The sequence below is a fragment of the Catharus ustulatus genome, chromosome 6, assembly GCF_009819885.2.
Source record: "Catharus ustulatus isolate bCatUst1 chromosome 6, bCatUst1.pri.v2, whole genome shotgun sequence".
Classification (NCBI taxonomy): Eukaryota; Metazoa; Chordata; class Aves; order Passeriformes; family Turdidae; genus Catharus; species Catharus ustulatus.
This window is the reverse complement of record NC_046226.1, coordinates 20996508-21014227: the sequence shown is the minus strand read 5'-3', so window position 1 is coordinate 21014227 and position 17720 is coordinate 20996508. Positions and strand designations below refer to the sequence as shown.

The window sequence follows — 17720 nt, the reverse complement described above, 5'->3', positions numbered from 1 at the left end:
GTGCAAATTGCACCAAAAATTGTGAGAAGAGCAAGGATTTTAAAAAATGTATTAATTGTGGACCTCCACAATGACAAGATACAACTGTTTGAAATCTGTTTGTTGGAAATCTTCATACACTGCACTTATGAGACACCAATGTGGAGTTAGGTAATGCCTAACATCTAAGTTCCATTAATGGAATATATACAGAATCAAAGAATCATTTATGTTGGAAAAGAACTGTTATCATAGAGTCCAACTAAAAACTCCATACTGCCAAGTCCACCACTAAACCATATCCCTGAACACCACATGTACATGTCTTTTGAAGATCTCCAGGGGTGATGACTCAATGACTTCCCTAGGCACCCTCTTCCAATGCATGAATAAATTTTTCCTAATATCCAATTTAAAACTCTCCTGACACACCTTAAGGTTATTTGCTCATGTCCTATCACTTGCTAATTGGGAGACAAGATCAACATCCACCTTGCTACCTTCTTCCAGGTGGTAGCATATGTATATGTATAGGTGTTATTTCTAGCAGGTGTTTTTAATATAGGTGGCCTACAAATGTGAAACACCCACACTTGATAAGTAGTCTGATTTTTTCACTAAATTAATACAGAAATATTTGAGACAGCAGTTATTTCTAACTGAAGAAATAGTAAGATTTTTTTAAGATGGACAGGTTCGAATATTTCTGTACTATAAAGAGGGGAGTTGAAAAAACAGTTTTGACCTAAGTTAGTATTCTGAAAGTAATAAGATTGCACTGTATATATTTCTAGTGTCAGCATTCTGTTATCTCACTATTCACTGAATGCAGTCCATTACCTCAAAGTTCATTCCCAAAGATCATGATTAAACAAAATACATAACTTTATTTTTTTATTTCTTATCTGCTTGATGTGCCAACATTCCTTACCATTGTACATCCAGAACCTTCAAGAGAAGTCACTAATGACTCAGAAGTGCACAGAAGAAAAAGAAACCAACTATTTTACAATGCTCTGCTACTTCACCTTTCACGAAAAAAAAAATAAAACTAAGCTATCTATAATATCTATGCCTCTTTGAATTAGTATTTGCATTAAGAACAGAATATTAAAAGTATAAAAAGTATGGAAAAGAAAGTAGTCTGTAACACAATAAGCTTCTGCTGCATTGCCACAGCTGCATGATAATAGGAGATTTCTCAAGAGTTAATAATATTTCTCCCCATCCTAACAATCCACAAAACCAAAATAGCAAATATTCTCTTAAGTTAACCACTAATGCAATCTAGTAGAAGTCTCCATCTGTTCTTACCTTCAAAAGTTGATATCACAGGATGGTATGCTTAAAAACTTCTTTCTCAATTTAGAGATAAAAGATGATTTTGGTGTAAAAAGGGCGTCTTCCCAATATTAGGTAAGGTTGAAGCTAATGCACAATAGACTAAAGAAGCCCATGTACATTCCGATAAACTCATTCTCTTAATATTAGATATTACAGAACTAAAATGCCAATGCAGAAAAAACATTTTCAAATTTTCATTTCAAGCATTCTTTACTAGTCTGACAAGTTGAGCTTTTAAACCACTTCCTGATAGTTTAGCAAGCTAAAGAAATGCCAGGTTTAACATTTTTCTATCTCTATACTATAAAAGAAAACCCCCCAAAAACCAAAAATCCTCCACCCCATCATAAGATAGCATTTCTTTTACTAGGCTTACATTGCATATCTACTCCAAATTACCTCTAAATTATTCACAGCTCCACTGCATCTTGAAGAAAAATATTAAGAAAACTAGAAGTGATTGATTAAACATTTGTTAGTTACCTAGAGATCAGGCAAGTAACAGGACATATATTTCTAGTCCTAAATATTATCAGTGAATCTTTGGAGGGATATAGTTCATAATCCAGCCTAAGCACTGTTGTCTTCTTTAATTCATATAGAAACCATGTACTATGGCATGACTGGGTATATTCTTTAATACATGAATGCTGGGGTTTTTTAGGTTTACCATCTATTTCTATAATCCATCATTTATTTTAGGCATTTATCAGTAGAGAAACAAATCATGGTTAAAATCAGTTAATTTTACCTTTTTCTCCAGTTCTTGTTTTACAAACTCACATTTCCGTTTTAGTTTTGTATTTTCTTCCTTGTTTTGGGTTAATTCTTCTGTCAATTTATCACACTCAACTTTCATTTTTTCCAGTTGTCGACACTGAGACTTGACTATGTTTTTCTCTTCTAAAAGTTCGATCTGATGGTAAAGGGAAAACAGATTACAAAGTCACTGGATGGGTTATTTTAAAATACACCCAAACTCTAAAGTTTTAAATCAGCGGAATACTGTTGCCAAATGATAAATGTAAAAACTTAAATTAAGTTCTACTAAGTGTAATTACTTATCTGAACATGGAAAACACGCATCACAGAGTTGTAGAGCCATACAGTGTTTTAAAAGCAGAAAATAGAAGTCTCAGGTTCTTCATTTCAGCTCTGCTACACTCATCAGCTTACATCATCCTGAGAAGTCTAGTATTTATGTAGCTTTTCCATTACTAAAATAATTTGGAATCAGAAAGTCTAAAACTATCCTTTAATTTCAGGAACCAATACTAAATTTATATCTGCAAGGAAACAATAGCAAAGATTTATTATTTTTAAGTTCTAGAACCATGTGGGTTTAGTGTTATTATTTTGTGTGATTAATGCTATTCATGAAACTTTGCAGAGAAAAACAAAGAAAATATATAAGGATCTAGAAAGGCCTAAAAGAATGAGTAAATAATATATATTTGTTTCCAGTGGAAAAAAAATTGACTGAACATGAAAGATTTGAGAAATGCTCGACAATATCTAGAAAATTTTTAAAAAATACAACTAAGAAGCAAATTAACACACACATTCCCCCAAACCAGCTTCATATTAGATGAAGTGTGGGATGCAGTTAAACACAAAAATAGACTTGCAAAGTAAATTTCTTTCTGAGGAAAAGCAAAAATTGTATTTTCCAATTACACTGTAAAAATGGCTTCTGTGAGGAAGAAGGTGAAGGAAAGAAGTTTTATGAACTAATTTCAACACTAAATTTAGACACTAATTTGGACACCAAACAGATTACAAAAGCTCCTCCAAAGACAATTTGAGAAAGAACTTTGGCATCCACAGTCTACAAAGACTTAAGACCACAAAGACAAGCCTGCAATGCTCAAAACATTTTCTGTGAATATGCTTATAAAAATCAACTTTTCAGTTCCTACTAAATGTAATTGCATTATAATATCTATGCAGATGGAGACAATCCAATAAAAAATCCCTTACTTATACTACCCTTGAGACGCAGAAAAGAAAGCTAATACTGATTAATTTCCAGTAAGGATAAGGTAGGTATGACTATAATTTAATTGATCTTTATTGAACTCAATTTCAACATTTAATAATCTTCTGGGGAAAAAATGGATGACACATTTGGAAAATCTACAGAAAACTATTTAAAAAGAAATATACACACATATATATAGATACATATCTCAATATAACCTTAGATTAAAGGTTAATACTTCAAATTCTTCCATACTGTCAGGCAGTAGGAAATTTTGTATGTCATCATTCTAAGAAAACAAGCATGTTTTTAAAGCAAGTGAGGGTATGCATTAAAATTAGGGGACAAATCCAGAGCTTCTGAGCACAGAGACAAATAGGGACCACAGCAAACCACTTGAATTCCTATGCCTAGTGTATCTATCCCTTTTAAATACCAAATAAGGAATCATACAGGCATTAGTTGGGAATAATTTAGGATTTTCTAGAACAAACCAAATTAAAAGTTGAAGCATCAGAATCTCAGTAATGAAACAGTAAGATCCTTCTTAACACTGCTATCTCAAAAAACTCTATGTTCTTCTCTACTTATATTGCATCATACAATATTTTTATTTACCCTCCCTACTACCTAAAAAAATCCTTAACTACTTAATTTTTCAATCCAGTGCCGCACTACAGAAAACCAGGAAAAAAATGAGGCAGAAAGTACCATACAGAGGAGGCCAAAGAGGAAAGAACAACAAAAATTGAAAGTCACTTCCTTTGATAATCTATGCAGAAGTTAGTCCTCTAAACACAGGACTCTACCCTTGATTTCCTGGAAGTAACTCATAAATGCATCCTTTTTTAAGGCTTTGGATCCTACAAATATATTAAATTTCCTTTCACTCCTCAAGTCTCTCTCAATTGACCCTTATTTTTAAAGCTTTAACTATCTTTGGACAGGATATGTATATTCCTTTCCAAAAGCAGTTACAAAGGTTGAACACAGTTGAGGCATAAATAAAGTCAATTATTACTATAACAGTAAAAGACTGCTGGTTGCTAGAAAAAAATCTTAGTACCCTCGGGAAAAAAAAAAAAAGAAAGGTTAAAAACCCCAACTTTTTCTGTTGGATTTCCCTAAACACTACTCTAACATCAAAACACTTAAAAAAAAATTTTAAAAAGTACATTTAAGTTGAAGTTTACCTTAGTTTAGAAGAAAAGTATGTCCATAAAATTGAAATCCAAATGCAATGTAATGATGAGTTCAGACAAAAAGTAACCAAATCACCTGCAGGATGATATGTTCTCATCAGATCTTCCTAGAGATGCATGTGATTTTCTGTTTTCTTTCATTTACAATCTCTCAATCAAGAGAATCTTGTGCATTATCATTCTGTATACTTCTAAAAAATTTGCCTAACCTACTATCTTAGAAAATTCATCCCCCTCAAACCTTCTGCTCTTAAAAAACACATGTAGATTTAGGATTCTGGGGAAGTCATGGAACTTCAAATGAAATACGGAAGTGAATTTTTTTAATATTCTGTTTAGGTTTATCAATCAGTAAAAATAAAAAGGTCCTAACTGTAGGATTTGCCATTTCACAGAGAAGCACAGTCATGATCAACTTATTTTCTCTTATTAGTACCCAGAGCACACTTTCTTTCTCTCCACTTGATAGTAAATGTACACTCTTAATTTCAATGTCATTGTCAAAGAAAAAACACTTTTGGACGGACCACTTAAATAATGCTATACACACTAAAAATAAGTCTCCAATGTTAAGCACTGCTGTCAAAATATTTGATTTCAATAATCATTTTACTAACAAACACCTAGGGTTTTTTTTATTGCTGTCTTCACTTAAAGGTTTCTATATTATCAACTGCTTAAAAATTATTATCAAGTCATTAAGTCATTATCAAGACAAGTCAATGATACATTAAAGAACTAAACACTAGTCCCAACAGAGATTCCCAAGGGACACCACTCATCACTGCTGTACATCAGGACTCCATCTGGACTCTGAGTCATTGACCACAACACTCTGAAGTGACCATTCAGCCAATTTATTATGATCTATCTAACAGTCCATTCATCAAATCCATCTCTCTCCAATTCAGAGAGAAGACTGTTGTGGGGCACTGTGCCAAACACTTCACAGAAGGCCAGATAAATGATAAAATGATAAATGACTGTAGCCGTTCCCTTGTTCACTGATGTAGTCACTCCATCAGAGAAGGCCACTTGGGTTGGACAGGACTTGCCCTTGGTGAAGCTGTGCTGGCTGTCTCAAATCAACTCCCTGTGCTCCATGTGGTTTAGTGTAGCTTCTAAAAGGTTTTCTTCCACAATCTTCCCAGGAACAGAGATGAGGCTGACAGGTCAGTAGTTCCCACATTCCTTTCTACGCTTTTAAAAGATGGTGTCCTGATGTGACTGTATGGTACAACGCTTCCCTCTGTCCTGACCTGGGACTTCACCTGCCTGCCATATTTAAAACATTACAATATCAAGTATTTCCTTTGATTTTGATCATAGATAAATCTATTTTACTATTTTTGAACTAAGATTTTGACCTAAAACGGTTACTGTTACATTTCTTACCCCAAGCTTTTAACTTTTACAATTGCCTGCAATAACATGCGTGTTAAGTGCTTTAAAGCCCATGCATTATTATGTACATCATTCAATGACAGGGGCTGTGTGTGAGGTGTGTGGGAGGAGGGGGGAAGTCTGACATGGAATTCTTCACAAAAAGTACCTTTAGCATTCTAATCTGAGCCTCTGCATCATCTTTTTCTTGTTTGATGAGTTTCATGAGTTCTTGAACATTTTGTTCATGTTTGATTTTCATATTTTGTAACTCTGACCGAAGATCTGCCAGCTCCTGGTGATGAATTTCTCTTTCCATCTTCAGCTGCCTGTTAGCTGAAATCATCTCTTCATGACTAGATTCCTGCTGTTTCTGGAGGTCTGAGAGGCTCTTAAGTAATTCCTTTTTGGCTTTCTCCTCTTCTGCTATTCTGTTTGTTAGTTCCACACGTATGGCACTTAAATTTTTTACATCTGCTTGCATTTCTAGGAGTCGCTCTTGGTCTTTTTTATGAAGCAAATTAATAGTTGCAAGTTCTGTCTTCAAGTGTTCCTTCTCAGCTTGCATTTGATTTTGTAAAACGACTTGCTTTTTCAACTCATTCTCCAATTTTTTGACAGTACCTTGTATTTCTTTGATCTCTTCTTCAAGAGATACCTGGTGTGACTCCATTTCATTTAGTTTTACCTCTTTACAGTGGAGGAGTTCTTCCTGCTGGGCTCTCTTTGTAAGCACATCATTCAGCTCTTTCCGCAGGTTTTCTATTTGGTTTATAGCTGAGAGAAGCTGACTTTTGAGATCGTCTTTTTCTTTGAGGGCCTAGGAAAGAAAAGAAAAATCCATTCTGATCTCAAATAGTTAAAGGCAATTGTTGGAAGCATGTCCTTAGATATCAGGAATGTCTATGGAACAATTAACCTATATATGTGAAAATACAAAATTTTTGCATGCTACAAACTCAGTTTAAATGTACTCAGTGTTTCTTTAAATTTAGACACAGATCGTGTGCAATCTCAAACCTGGACTTGTCCTTAAGTTATCTAACTTTCTAAGTAGGGACAGTTTTGGTTATTTCCCTGCTTCTCACACTCTTCTCTTTGCAGAATGAGAAGTGTTTCTTTATTGGTTCATCCAAATAGCAAGATGGTGAAAATGAGGTAATAGAGCAATGCAGCAGCACACAGGGATGACTGCTGGACATATGCACTGTACCTACAGTGCATTCCATATGCTGACTTATTTTGTTTATTTTCTAAAATATTGCGTATGAAGTACACCAACTTTAACTTATTATTGAAGTTATGCACAATAGATGAATTAGTAGCAGTTAAAAGCTTGGTTCACTTATCCATCAAAGCCAAGAAATAATGACATCATCTCCCAAATAAAAATCAATCAAATGTAATGAAAATTCCACTGTTTTCCTAGGATCTTAAAGGTATGGGTGGTTTTTCCAACACTGATACATTTCATGTTAAAATTACCACAGAATCACAGAATGTGTAAGCTTGAAAGGACCGCAGTGGGTCATCTGGTCCAACCTCTCTGCTCAGGTAGACTTATCCAAGTACACATGCACAGAATTGCATCCAGATGGTTCTTGATTATCTCCAGTGAGGGAGACTATGCAACATGTTTGGGGAATCTGTTCGGATACATCAGATTCTTTAAACTGACAATAAATTTTATACTAAATTTTACTGAGCATTTTCACCAATTCCACAAGCAACGCACGTTTCTTATGGGTATAGCAAAATTACTTGAAATAATCCAGAATAAAAAGGCAATTAGGGTTAAAAATGTGCAGTTAAAAATAATAAAACAATTTGCAATTACATCAAGAATAAGCAACACAAAGCAAAAAATAAATATAATAAATTGAGGATAAGGACTGATGACCATCATGGGTTATTTCAGAAAAAAACAAAAAGATCCTCCTACACCTATCTTGTCATTCCACTTGAAGGATTTGGCTAAAAAAAACCTAAAACACTACCAAAAACCAAACAAAAACAAAACTCCAGCAAAATTTCAAACTGCTACCCATAAGTTATTTGCTTTGAGTATGTTTTCTACATTACATACTTAAAAGCACATATATTTTAAAGATGTTAAGAAACTCCACTGTCAAACAATATTAAGGACAACCACATGGGCAAAACCTCAACCAAATTATTCCAGTAACTCCAAAAGAATGAAACCTAAACAATCTTTCTGTAGCCCATCCATTGTCTGCCAATATTTCAAAACCCTTAAAATTGCAAGCTATGATTGCAACCCAAATTTGAAAATTTTGGATTAACCCTTTGAAGTCTTCTGACAGAAATCAAAGACAACAGACTGCCATTTCTTCCTTTTCTTTATTGTTTTTACAGAATTTTGTCTCAGATGTTAATTAACTATATTTCAAAGCTGGTTAAACTATGTTCATCTAGTTACCTCAAGTTTATACTAAATGCTGCATCTAGATTGATTATATACCTTTAAGTAAACTGTTTCCAACTTTATATTGAGAACATGGAATATAATTTGTACTTTTTTCTCCTTCACAATGACACACAGTATATTTGATCTTCCATATCTTAAAATAAAGAAGCTTTCTTCACCAATGACAATTACCTCAAACTTGTTGGCAGGATGGTCATCAGTTTAAAAGCAAGAACAAATACTGACAGTATTTCTTAAATAGAGCTTAAGCCAAAGTATTCAGTATGTGATATAAGCCATCGTATTTAGTATCTGAATATATTTGCCGCAAAAAATCCATGTCAAGAAGTCTTATGTAATAACAAAAATGTCAGTGTGGACAGTGTAATCAAGTGCCTCTACAAAGACCAGTTTATGTCTTTATATGAACAGTGATTTCAGAACCTTTTAGGGATCTACTGCTTCTTACTCATAATTCGTCTCTACTTTTTGCTTCTTATTTTCCATTTGATAGACACACATGATTTCAAAATGATTAAAGTTTTCCTCCTTTCCTTACAACCTCCATTTTCTTAGGCAACTTCTTAAATATTTGAGAATCTTACTTCCCCAGACAAGCACTAGGGTTAACAAATACAAGATTACTATACAATTAATTGTTGGAGCATGGATAGAGGAAATAATAATAAAAAGTAAGGAATATGATAGACAGTTTGGGAGAGAAATAGCAACACCAGGATTCACAGTTTAGATGTGCTAGAGTTTATTAATTTCAACTCAGTAACAGCTCCTGTGCTTTGACCATGCTTATATTCATGTACCAATCTCAGAACAGATTACTGGATCAGAAACAACACAGGATTAATAGACATCCCTTATTGCATCCCATATAGCCCTTGAAAACCTCAATCTTTGAGCATGACAAAGCAGAGAATGGATCTATCTCAAGCCCATCAGATTCAGTAACCTAAACTGGATGGATATCACGAGAAGATATGTGAAAAGAGGGCATAGCACTATAAAACAAAACCCATACAATATGACAGACTACACCTGCAGAGCATGGAAGTTAAGATAGTTAAGCACTATATTAGCCACTGTAGGAACAAGCAACTTTTGACCCAGCCACTGGAAAATACAGACCCACAGACTTGTTGCCAAACAAATGATGGTTTCTACCATTATTCTGATATAGGATGATAAGCATTAGCATTGATTTGAGTTCTTATCTTTAAAACAATGTCAGCAGCTGAACAAATAAAGGAATTGTAAGTCAAAAACAAAAAAACCCCATGTTTATTCCTGAGAAACTTTAGAGGAGGAAAAAGTGAGGAATATGTGGTCTGCCATACTGAGAAAGACAAATGAAAAACCCCAAAATGTTACATAATTAATTTTCAAATTGATTTTTCAAAGAAAAAGTTCTGAAAATTACACAGAAGAGGTCCAGAATTTAAGGCAGAAAGCAGTTTAAGTCATGGTTTCCACAAATAAACTCCTTCTCTTCACTTTAAAAACAAAGGGAAAGGGTACAAAATAAATTTTAAAAAAAATCAATCCATCTTACCTGACTACTCTTCTCCATCATTTCATTAATAGTTCGATTTTGTTTTTCTATCTCACGATCCAGTTTCTTACACTTCAATTTCCACTGGCGGATAGTTTCCTGGGCTCTCACCTTCAAATCTTCTCTTTTTTTCTCAATCTCCAGCCTGAGTGCCTCTGAATGCTTGAATTCAGTGAGATACCGTTCTGCTTCCTTGGTACTCTCTTCAGCCTGTTGAGCTAACTCAGCAGACTGGAGTTCATTTTGCCTACGTTCATTCTCACAAGCTTTGTAGCAATCCTGTATATCCTTTAGCTGGTCCAGCATTTTTTCCTGCTGCTTCTCCCGATTTTCCAGGTCAGATGTTAACACCTGGAATCATCATAGCAAAATACAAACATTCTCTAAAGATATGCAGTATGAAACTTTATCAAACAACATATAGCAACATTAAATCACATTTTTATTTAAAATACAAACAGCATAAAACATCTGCTTGACTATCAAGGAAAGCCCTGTTAGCCCAGAGTATCTTTCCCTCTGCAATGGTAAAGAATTTCAACACAAGACATAAAATATTTACTACTCAATTCTTTCTGGATTTGTTCCTCTTCTGCTTGTTCTTGTCATTTTTCTGTATTGTAAGTTTGAGATCAATCATTGGCCCCATATTACACACTATACAAATAAGAAATAAACCAAACAAAAATATAAGGAGATGCATCTAAACAGATGAGAGGAAAATGAGAATTTGAAAGGAAAAAAACAACAACCACAGTAATTTATAGTATATGAGCTAGTTTATTACCCAGTTTTATGCTGGTTGCCTTTATGAAAGCAATGTGCTAAATAAAGGTGTGTTTGATAGCACTGAATATAAAGAGAATACAGTAGCTTGGTAAATGCTTCTAGAACAAAGTGCAAAGATGTTTGAAATTGTAGGAGGCATATATATGCCTTTCAAAAATTAATTAAGTTGAAAATACATCTTTTAAAAAGAAAACGTGCTGCATTTCTCAAATCATATTTCTCTGAACAGTCTCATAAAATACTCAGGAAAAGTAGTGTCCATATACCTTCTGGAAGGACATGCTCAGAAATAAGTTTTTGAAGATACACTAGCAAAATTGTATTTTACTAAGATCATCACACAGAAATTCACATCAATATTCTAAATTTTGGGCCTCTTCAGAGTACTTTCATACCATTCAGTCTTTTCATTAATGAAAGATGAATTATGATAGACCTAATCTATAGCCAGTCAAATACATTATTGAGCCTCAGGGGATTGAAATACTTTAGAGAAGAGGATTAGATTCCAGAATGATTGAAAAAAACTGCAGATGTTGCCTGAAATAAACAGACTGCAATCCAGAATGGACAAGGTAAAAGCACTTTACCTATGAAAGAACAGACAACTTAACAGATGGATCTAGAATGACTGTTTAGACAAAGACACTTCCACAAGGTTGGGGGAAAGAGGGAGACTTGTGTTTGCTGGTAAGGGCTCCCTCCTTGTCATTTTGTTAGTTTGGTTTGTTTATTTTCCCCTTCCAAACCAGGCCAACACCTCCAACAGTAAATTGTACCAATCTCTTCAGGATCATTTTGTTGTGCTAAAAAGATAATCAAAATCAGCTCAAAGCTACAACTAGCAAAATTTTAATCAAAACAAGCTTAATTTCCAATGAAAACAGGTTGCAATACCCCTCTAATGACAAAGATTTAAATTGAGTATAGCAGAAGTTAAAAATAGCCTCATAAAATACAATTAGATATGGTATTTACCATGCCATGGATTTTCTAAAATGGGTCATTATTTTTTCAGTCATGTGATTACACGTGTTATTATCATGTCCCATTTCATGTCCTTCTGGAGACACCACAGAGGATGTCAGACTAAATTGATGTAGTACTCAAGGCTCAACTCATTAAAAAATAGTTATTTATATATAAATTCCCCAGAGTACACACTTCATTAAAAAAACTACAGACCCCACAAACTTTTTAATAAAAGTAGTCTAAGCTTAAACACAGAAAACAATGTTCAATTAACTGTAAATAGTCCTCTTATTGTGTAGAAGTAAATCAACCTCCAACTTATCGATTTACAGTATAATAAAAAAGAGGAACACTTGTTTTAGATACTTACCTTGAAGCACAGCTAATTGATCAACATTATTTGCATAAGCAAGAAAACTGGATTTTGATATGGATGTATCAATATAAATGTGACTTTCAATGTTTTATTTTTACAATATGTGTAAATAAGATAAATCTTAGCAAAGAATTTGAACTTTGTTTAAAAGAGTTAAGCCAGCACAGACCCAACAGTTAAAATCAGGTGGAAGACAGCACCATAGCAAGCCAACATTTCATGCAGCCAACCCTGTAAAGCAAGAGGATAAATAAAGTATTGCCACACTCTGTTTCTATATTGAAACAGAAGTCCCAAATGTATTGATCTGTACTTTTGAATTCCTAGGTGATGTACAATAAATGTGTATCTCTCTATTAACATGGTAAATGGGTGCAGTTGCCAAAATTCTGTCTGATCTATAAGGGCTTCCACTACTGGCATTTAATTAGCTAATAGTTTCATTTGTAGAAGAAAAAGCAAAAGTAAATTTTAGTGAAAATATGAATCAATTTTTCTAAGACTGAAAGACTTATATTACGGAAAATTTCTAACATTAAATAAACATATCAATAATTTTCCCTCAGAAAAACTGAAATATTTTAACAAACTGACTGCGGTACTGGACAACGTTTTAAGAATACTAACACCAAATTCAGATGAAGAGTAATTAGTAAACCAAACAAGTTCCCAGGCACAAGAGTCTAAAAACACTTACAGAGAGAGTAGGGTATTGCATCTTTATAATTTGAGTACTTTGTTTATTTCTTAGTCATAACAGTTAAATCTTAATAGCTAGCCGTAACAGCCCCATATCTATATGGTTTCACGGAGAAAAATGAATTTAAGATAATTGTATACATTTGGAAAATCTCACATCTGGACCATTACATAAACTACAGTAACTGAAGTAAACATTAAATTTAAAAATTAATTTAAGATTGAACTCACTTCTAAACATGAGCTTAAGAATATGTTTTAACCTTTTTCATCCTCTACATTTTATATCACACTGAGATTTTATTGCAACCGTTGGAAGCTAAATGTACAATGCACACAACTCAAATTGTTGCAAACAATGACATTTGAATAAATCAAAAGAAATTTCTAGTATCACATGTACATCAGAGGCAAGTTAGATCCTCCCCACTAAACAAAGATAAATTACACCCAAGTCAAACATGACTGGTCACTTCCAACTGGGAATCAGACTATCTGATAGGAGCAGCTGTTAGACCAGGCTTGACAAAATGCTTTGTTAGTACACAAGATTAGAAATTCACATCCTTGCATTCCTTGATGTCTCATTAAAAGAAAAACACACCAGCTATTTTCCTGTTACTGCCCCTGCAGGAGAAAGGCAGCGGGAAGCAGATAAGAAGTACAAAGTATTTTCTGTTGAGAAAATGAGGGAAGTCAAAGATTTCTAACTCAGAGAAATGACAATGACCCCAACTGAGCATTCTTGCATGAGTACTTTCAGGGCAGGAAATTAGTACTATAAAATCATTCTGACCCTTCAGAAAGCATGTTCTACAGGCAGAAGTTTAAAATAATTGTTTTCCTGTGGGTTTTTACCCCATTAATTCCTGTCGCCAAAATAATTAGTTTCTTAAGCACAACTAAACAAAAAAACAGAATGTTTTCAGTTAGTCATGGGTTTTAGTGATCTCCTAGAATGGACATCAGGAAATGAGTTCTGCTTGTCTTACCCCTCTATAGAAATCCTTTAGGTCTTTTTACACCTATTCAATGACCAAATTTCATAAAGCATGTAGGAACTTATTTTGAGAAGGTCACTTTTTTCCAAATGTAATTTGATGTATTACTTTGATTTAAATCAGCAGAGAAGCTGACAAGTTAAAGGAGCACCAGAAGTAAACTGAACAGTATAGTCGTGTAAATCTATGAAAAGACGAAAAATAAATTCCTACATTTGAATTTCCAAAGTGATGAAATATCATTTCAAAGATAATTACCTTCATTAGGAAAATAAATACAAAAATCCCTTGCTTACAGAATGCCAAAATACAAGCAGAACAAAAAGTGAAGTCCTTGACTACTGCAATAATACACATGGTTTTGCAAACAAACTCTCTTCTCCAGACAATCACAAAAGACAGAAGAAAATTGTTAACTGTTCAGGCATACTACCACCAATGAAAAATCTAGACAAGAGCAAGAAATACAGAAATTTCCCACATTAAATAATAATGCTACTGCCTACTTAGATCTCATTTTATGGTCAAAATCTTCTAACGAAAATTCCAGTACAAAAGGCTGCTCTTATCTTTTTCTAGAGAATCACATTAAACATTATGTGCTTACCATAAAGAAGACTACTAATACTTAGGATTATATTGGATCTAATTACTGAAAAAAGGGAAGTTGTAACCTACTTTTGTTACTTTACTGCACTCTCTAAGAGAACAAGGTACCTCAATTTTTAAAGTTGAACTTTAGCTCTGAGGAATGATGGCATGGGGAATAAGGAAGTAAGTACTACCTTATAAAAGTAGTTCTAAGAACCATTATTAACGGTGAGTGCTGATAAAATCAGATCAACTTTTCTTTGCACATGGGAAAGAGAAGTAATCCAAACCATGAAATCACGGGCAATAGCATATACCTCTTCTGGTATCACATATGAGAGAAAAAAGTCGGCAAACTCAAATCACTTTTCAAAGGTATTTACACAATAAATACCAAACATGATTCTTAGTTTTAAAGAAGTTAATCTGATATATCATCTAATGTTAAACAGATAAGAAATTATTTAAAAAACAAAAAAAAGCCACCAAGGAAAAAGCAACAAGACCCAACATACCTGGATATGCATTACAAGCTGTGCTTTCTCCTTGTCCTTACGCTCTATACATCTCTTCAACTCTTCTACCTCTGACACTACAGCATTATGATTCAGCTTTGCTTTAAGTTCCAAAATATGTTTCTCTAGATCTTGCTTCTCTCTCTCATATCTTTCAACTACTGTAAAACAGCAAGAACAGAGCAACAGACTCAGTAGAAATACCAACTCTTGGTAAATTAATTTTATCTCATTTAATTTTTGGCAAGTTGATTCTCTACTCGAGACTATTCTACAACTACTCATTTTGACCTAAATATTTGTGAAAAATGGTACACCTGTATCATAACCTAATAACATTTTACTGAATGAAACAGTATTTTTCAGTTATTTTATAGGGGTTTCCACTCTTACCCCTGCACACAGCTGCTCCCCTCAAAGAAAAAAATCCAAAGCAACAAAACAACCAAAGCCTCAACAAAATTGAATAAAATAAAATAAAATGGAAGAAAAACGGGGAAGCTCTGGTCTAAATGAAATTTGGCCATCAGCTTCAAGGCTAAGGTTTTATCTCACCAGAGTAATACCGCCCAATTTGAAAGTTACATTATCTGTGAATTTTATGTCTGAATCCTGCAACTACAACCAAAGGTTTTGATAAGAGTAAGCTATAAATTCTCTCAATCACAAATTCAAAGGTCTTCAGTCATAAATAACGACTAGAGGCAAAAGAAAAAAAAAATCTCTATTTGTCTTCTTCCGATATATTTTTGAAGTAACAGAAACAACATAGCAAGGTGAAACACAACAGTGAAATTATTATTTTGCATTACATTTCTGAAGCTAAGCCACATACAAAATCTAGCCCATTTCCAGTGCTCTGTATGAGATTTGTAAAACATGGAGTCAGAGTCCTATTTTAAAAACCAAGATAATTCAGAAGCTGAAGCACAAAAATATGAAAATATGAAAATATGTCTTTAGCCAAACCAATGAAAAACTCACATACACACTGGATTCTATTCTAGAGTCACTATTTGTCTATTACCTTGAGTAATATATTTCAATGTTAATAAGGAGAAACATAAAGACTTCCTCTAATGCCTTTTTTGATTATGTTTAAAAAGTTTAAATACAGATAGATAAGTAAAATTAATTGAATACCCTGCAAAAGTGGTAATTTAACATGCAATTATATCTGGAAATAGATTAAAGTATTTGTCTTCTAAACAAAACTATTCCAACTCCAAAACTCTAAGGCAGTGCAAAGAGAAGACCTGGCTGTATCATACAGAAAAATTCTCTAAACCACTCAGGAACATATTGCTTGGAAATTCTACCAGAAAGTCATCAGCCTTATTAACTACGTAGTCAATGACTCCTCTTACAATTTTCAAGATGGCAGAATTCAAACTGCAAATGGAGTGAAATGCAAGTTTTCTGAAAAAATATTACTTAAAAATAATACACATTTACTACTCAGTTTGCTGGAATTATCTCATTTGTTTCAACCATGCAAATCAAATTATTTTCTCTTAAATTAACTGTCATTGCTATTTCTCTGTTAATATTCAGGTGCCCATATGTATTAACTTAAACCTGAGAAATTAATTGGCTGGTTTTGTTGAAACAATAGGAGAATTAGACTGCAACTTTAAGATAAAATTAATGACTATGCCTACTAACTAGTTTGCAGGTCTCTAGTGCAAAATATTAGTTGTACCTGCTCTAATTCTCCTGTCATCCTCCTGTACATCCTGGTAGCTCTGGCGATGCATAGCAGCATATGAAATTTGATGTTGCAATTCTACACGGTCTTCTTCTGCTCTCGAAAGCTGGGAACGAAGATCCTCAATCTAAAATATATGCACAAGCATCAAAATTTAATGAACAACACAACAAAAAAGTAAATACCATACTTTTATTAAGCAATAAAAAAATACTACTATACACAAAAAGTATTTATAAATAAATCTTGAGACTACTGCAGATGGTAAACAAAGAGACAAACTACTTCCTAATTAGAGGCCACAAAGTGATTATTCAAAATTAAAGGAAATATTTTAATTTATGTTGACAACAGATGAGCATTAATTTCTCTAGACCAAACAAAATGCTACCATATTATATGTTGAAATTGTCCTTTTACATAGCTAGTGAAAATGTCTATACAAATTTAATAAACAATATGTTTTATTTAAATTGTGCTTTTTAAATATACAATGTATTTATTCATAAGAGACACAGGGGATCTTCACATTTTTCCTTTCTATCATATATAGAATAGCACTTACAAAGATGACAACATGTAGGAAAATAGGGAAAATCCAACAGGCTAAAGTTGAAGAAAAATGCCTCTAATTCATATTACCCTATATTCCATTCACAATTATTTAAATTCAAAACAGAAATATAGCTAACTCAAAATTCTGCTAGGTACACAAGTCAAACAACTAATGCTAAAAGATGAGAATGCCAACTGCCTCCTCTCTAGTTATTGCAGTCTTTTTATCTAGCCCCTCTAAAAGACGTTTAGAAGAAAGGACTTCTTCTAAAGCTATAAACCAAATTCCTACAAATTTTAAGTTTAATCATATATGCATCAATAGCTATTGTTTAAAGCACACTTTAGATACATTTTCAGGTATTTGTTTATTTACTTTTACTGCATGTTACAATGTAGAAAATCCTTCTAGGTCATTGATTTAAACGATTATAGAATATGCTTTGCAGAACAATGATTACTAATACAGAAGTTGTCCTAAAGCACATTATGAAATGAAATTTCACATAATGTATGTATGTACTGAAAACATAACATTACTACCACTACTAAAATTAATACATATGAACATATACACATACAAGTTTGGAAAGTAGAATAAATACAACAAGCTTGGTCCACATATTATAC

At 33.3% G+C, this 17720-nt stretch overlaps 1 protein-coding gene across 6 annotated transcripts in view; it reads right to left on the bottom strand.

The window, feature by feature from the left end:
* CEP128 (centrosomal protein 128) overlaps positions 1-17720 on the bottom strand; it is a 94085-nt gene that overhangs the window by 52139 nt on the left and 24226 nt on the right. For 5 of the 6 annotated variants that reach the window (XR_006163007.1, XM_033063336.1, XM_033063335.1 and 2 more), the window contains exons 12-16: positions 16530-16662; positions 14828-14988; positions 9885-10235; positions 6059-6709; positions 2075-2239 (exon numbers count right to left, since the gene is read on the bottom strand). Coding sequence is in view for 5 of the 6 variants with exons in the window: in XM_033063336.1 (XP_032919227.1) it covers positions 2075-2239; positions 6059-6709; positions 9885-10235; positions 14828-14988; positions 16530-16662 (1461 nt within the window). In the remaining variant the exon portion in view is untranslated. The remainder of the gene's footprint in view (positions 1-2074; positions 2240-6058; positions 6710-9884; positions 10236-14827; positions 14989-16529; positions 16663-17720) is intronic. The other variant, XM_033063341.1, reaches the window with a different exon arrangement.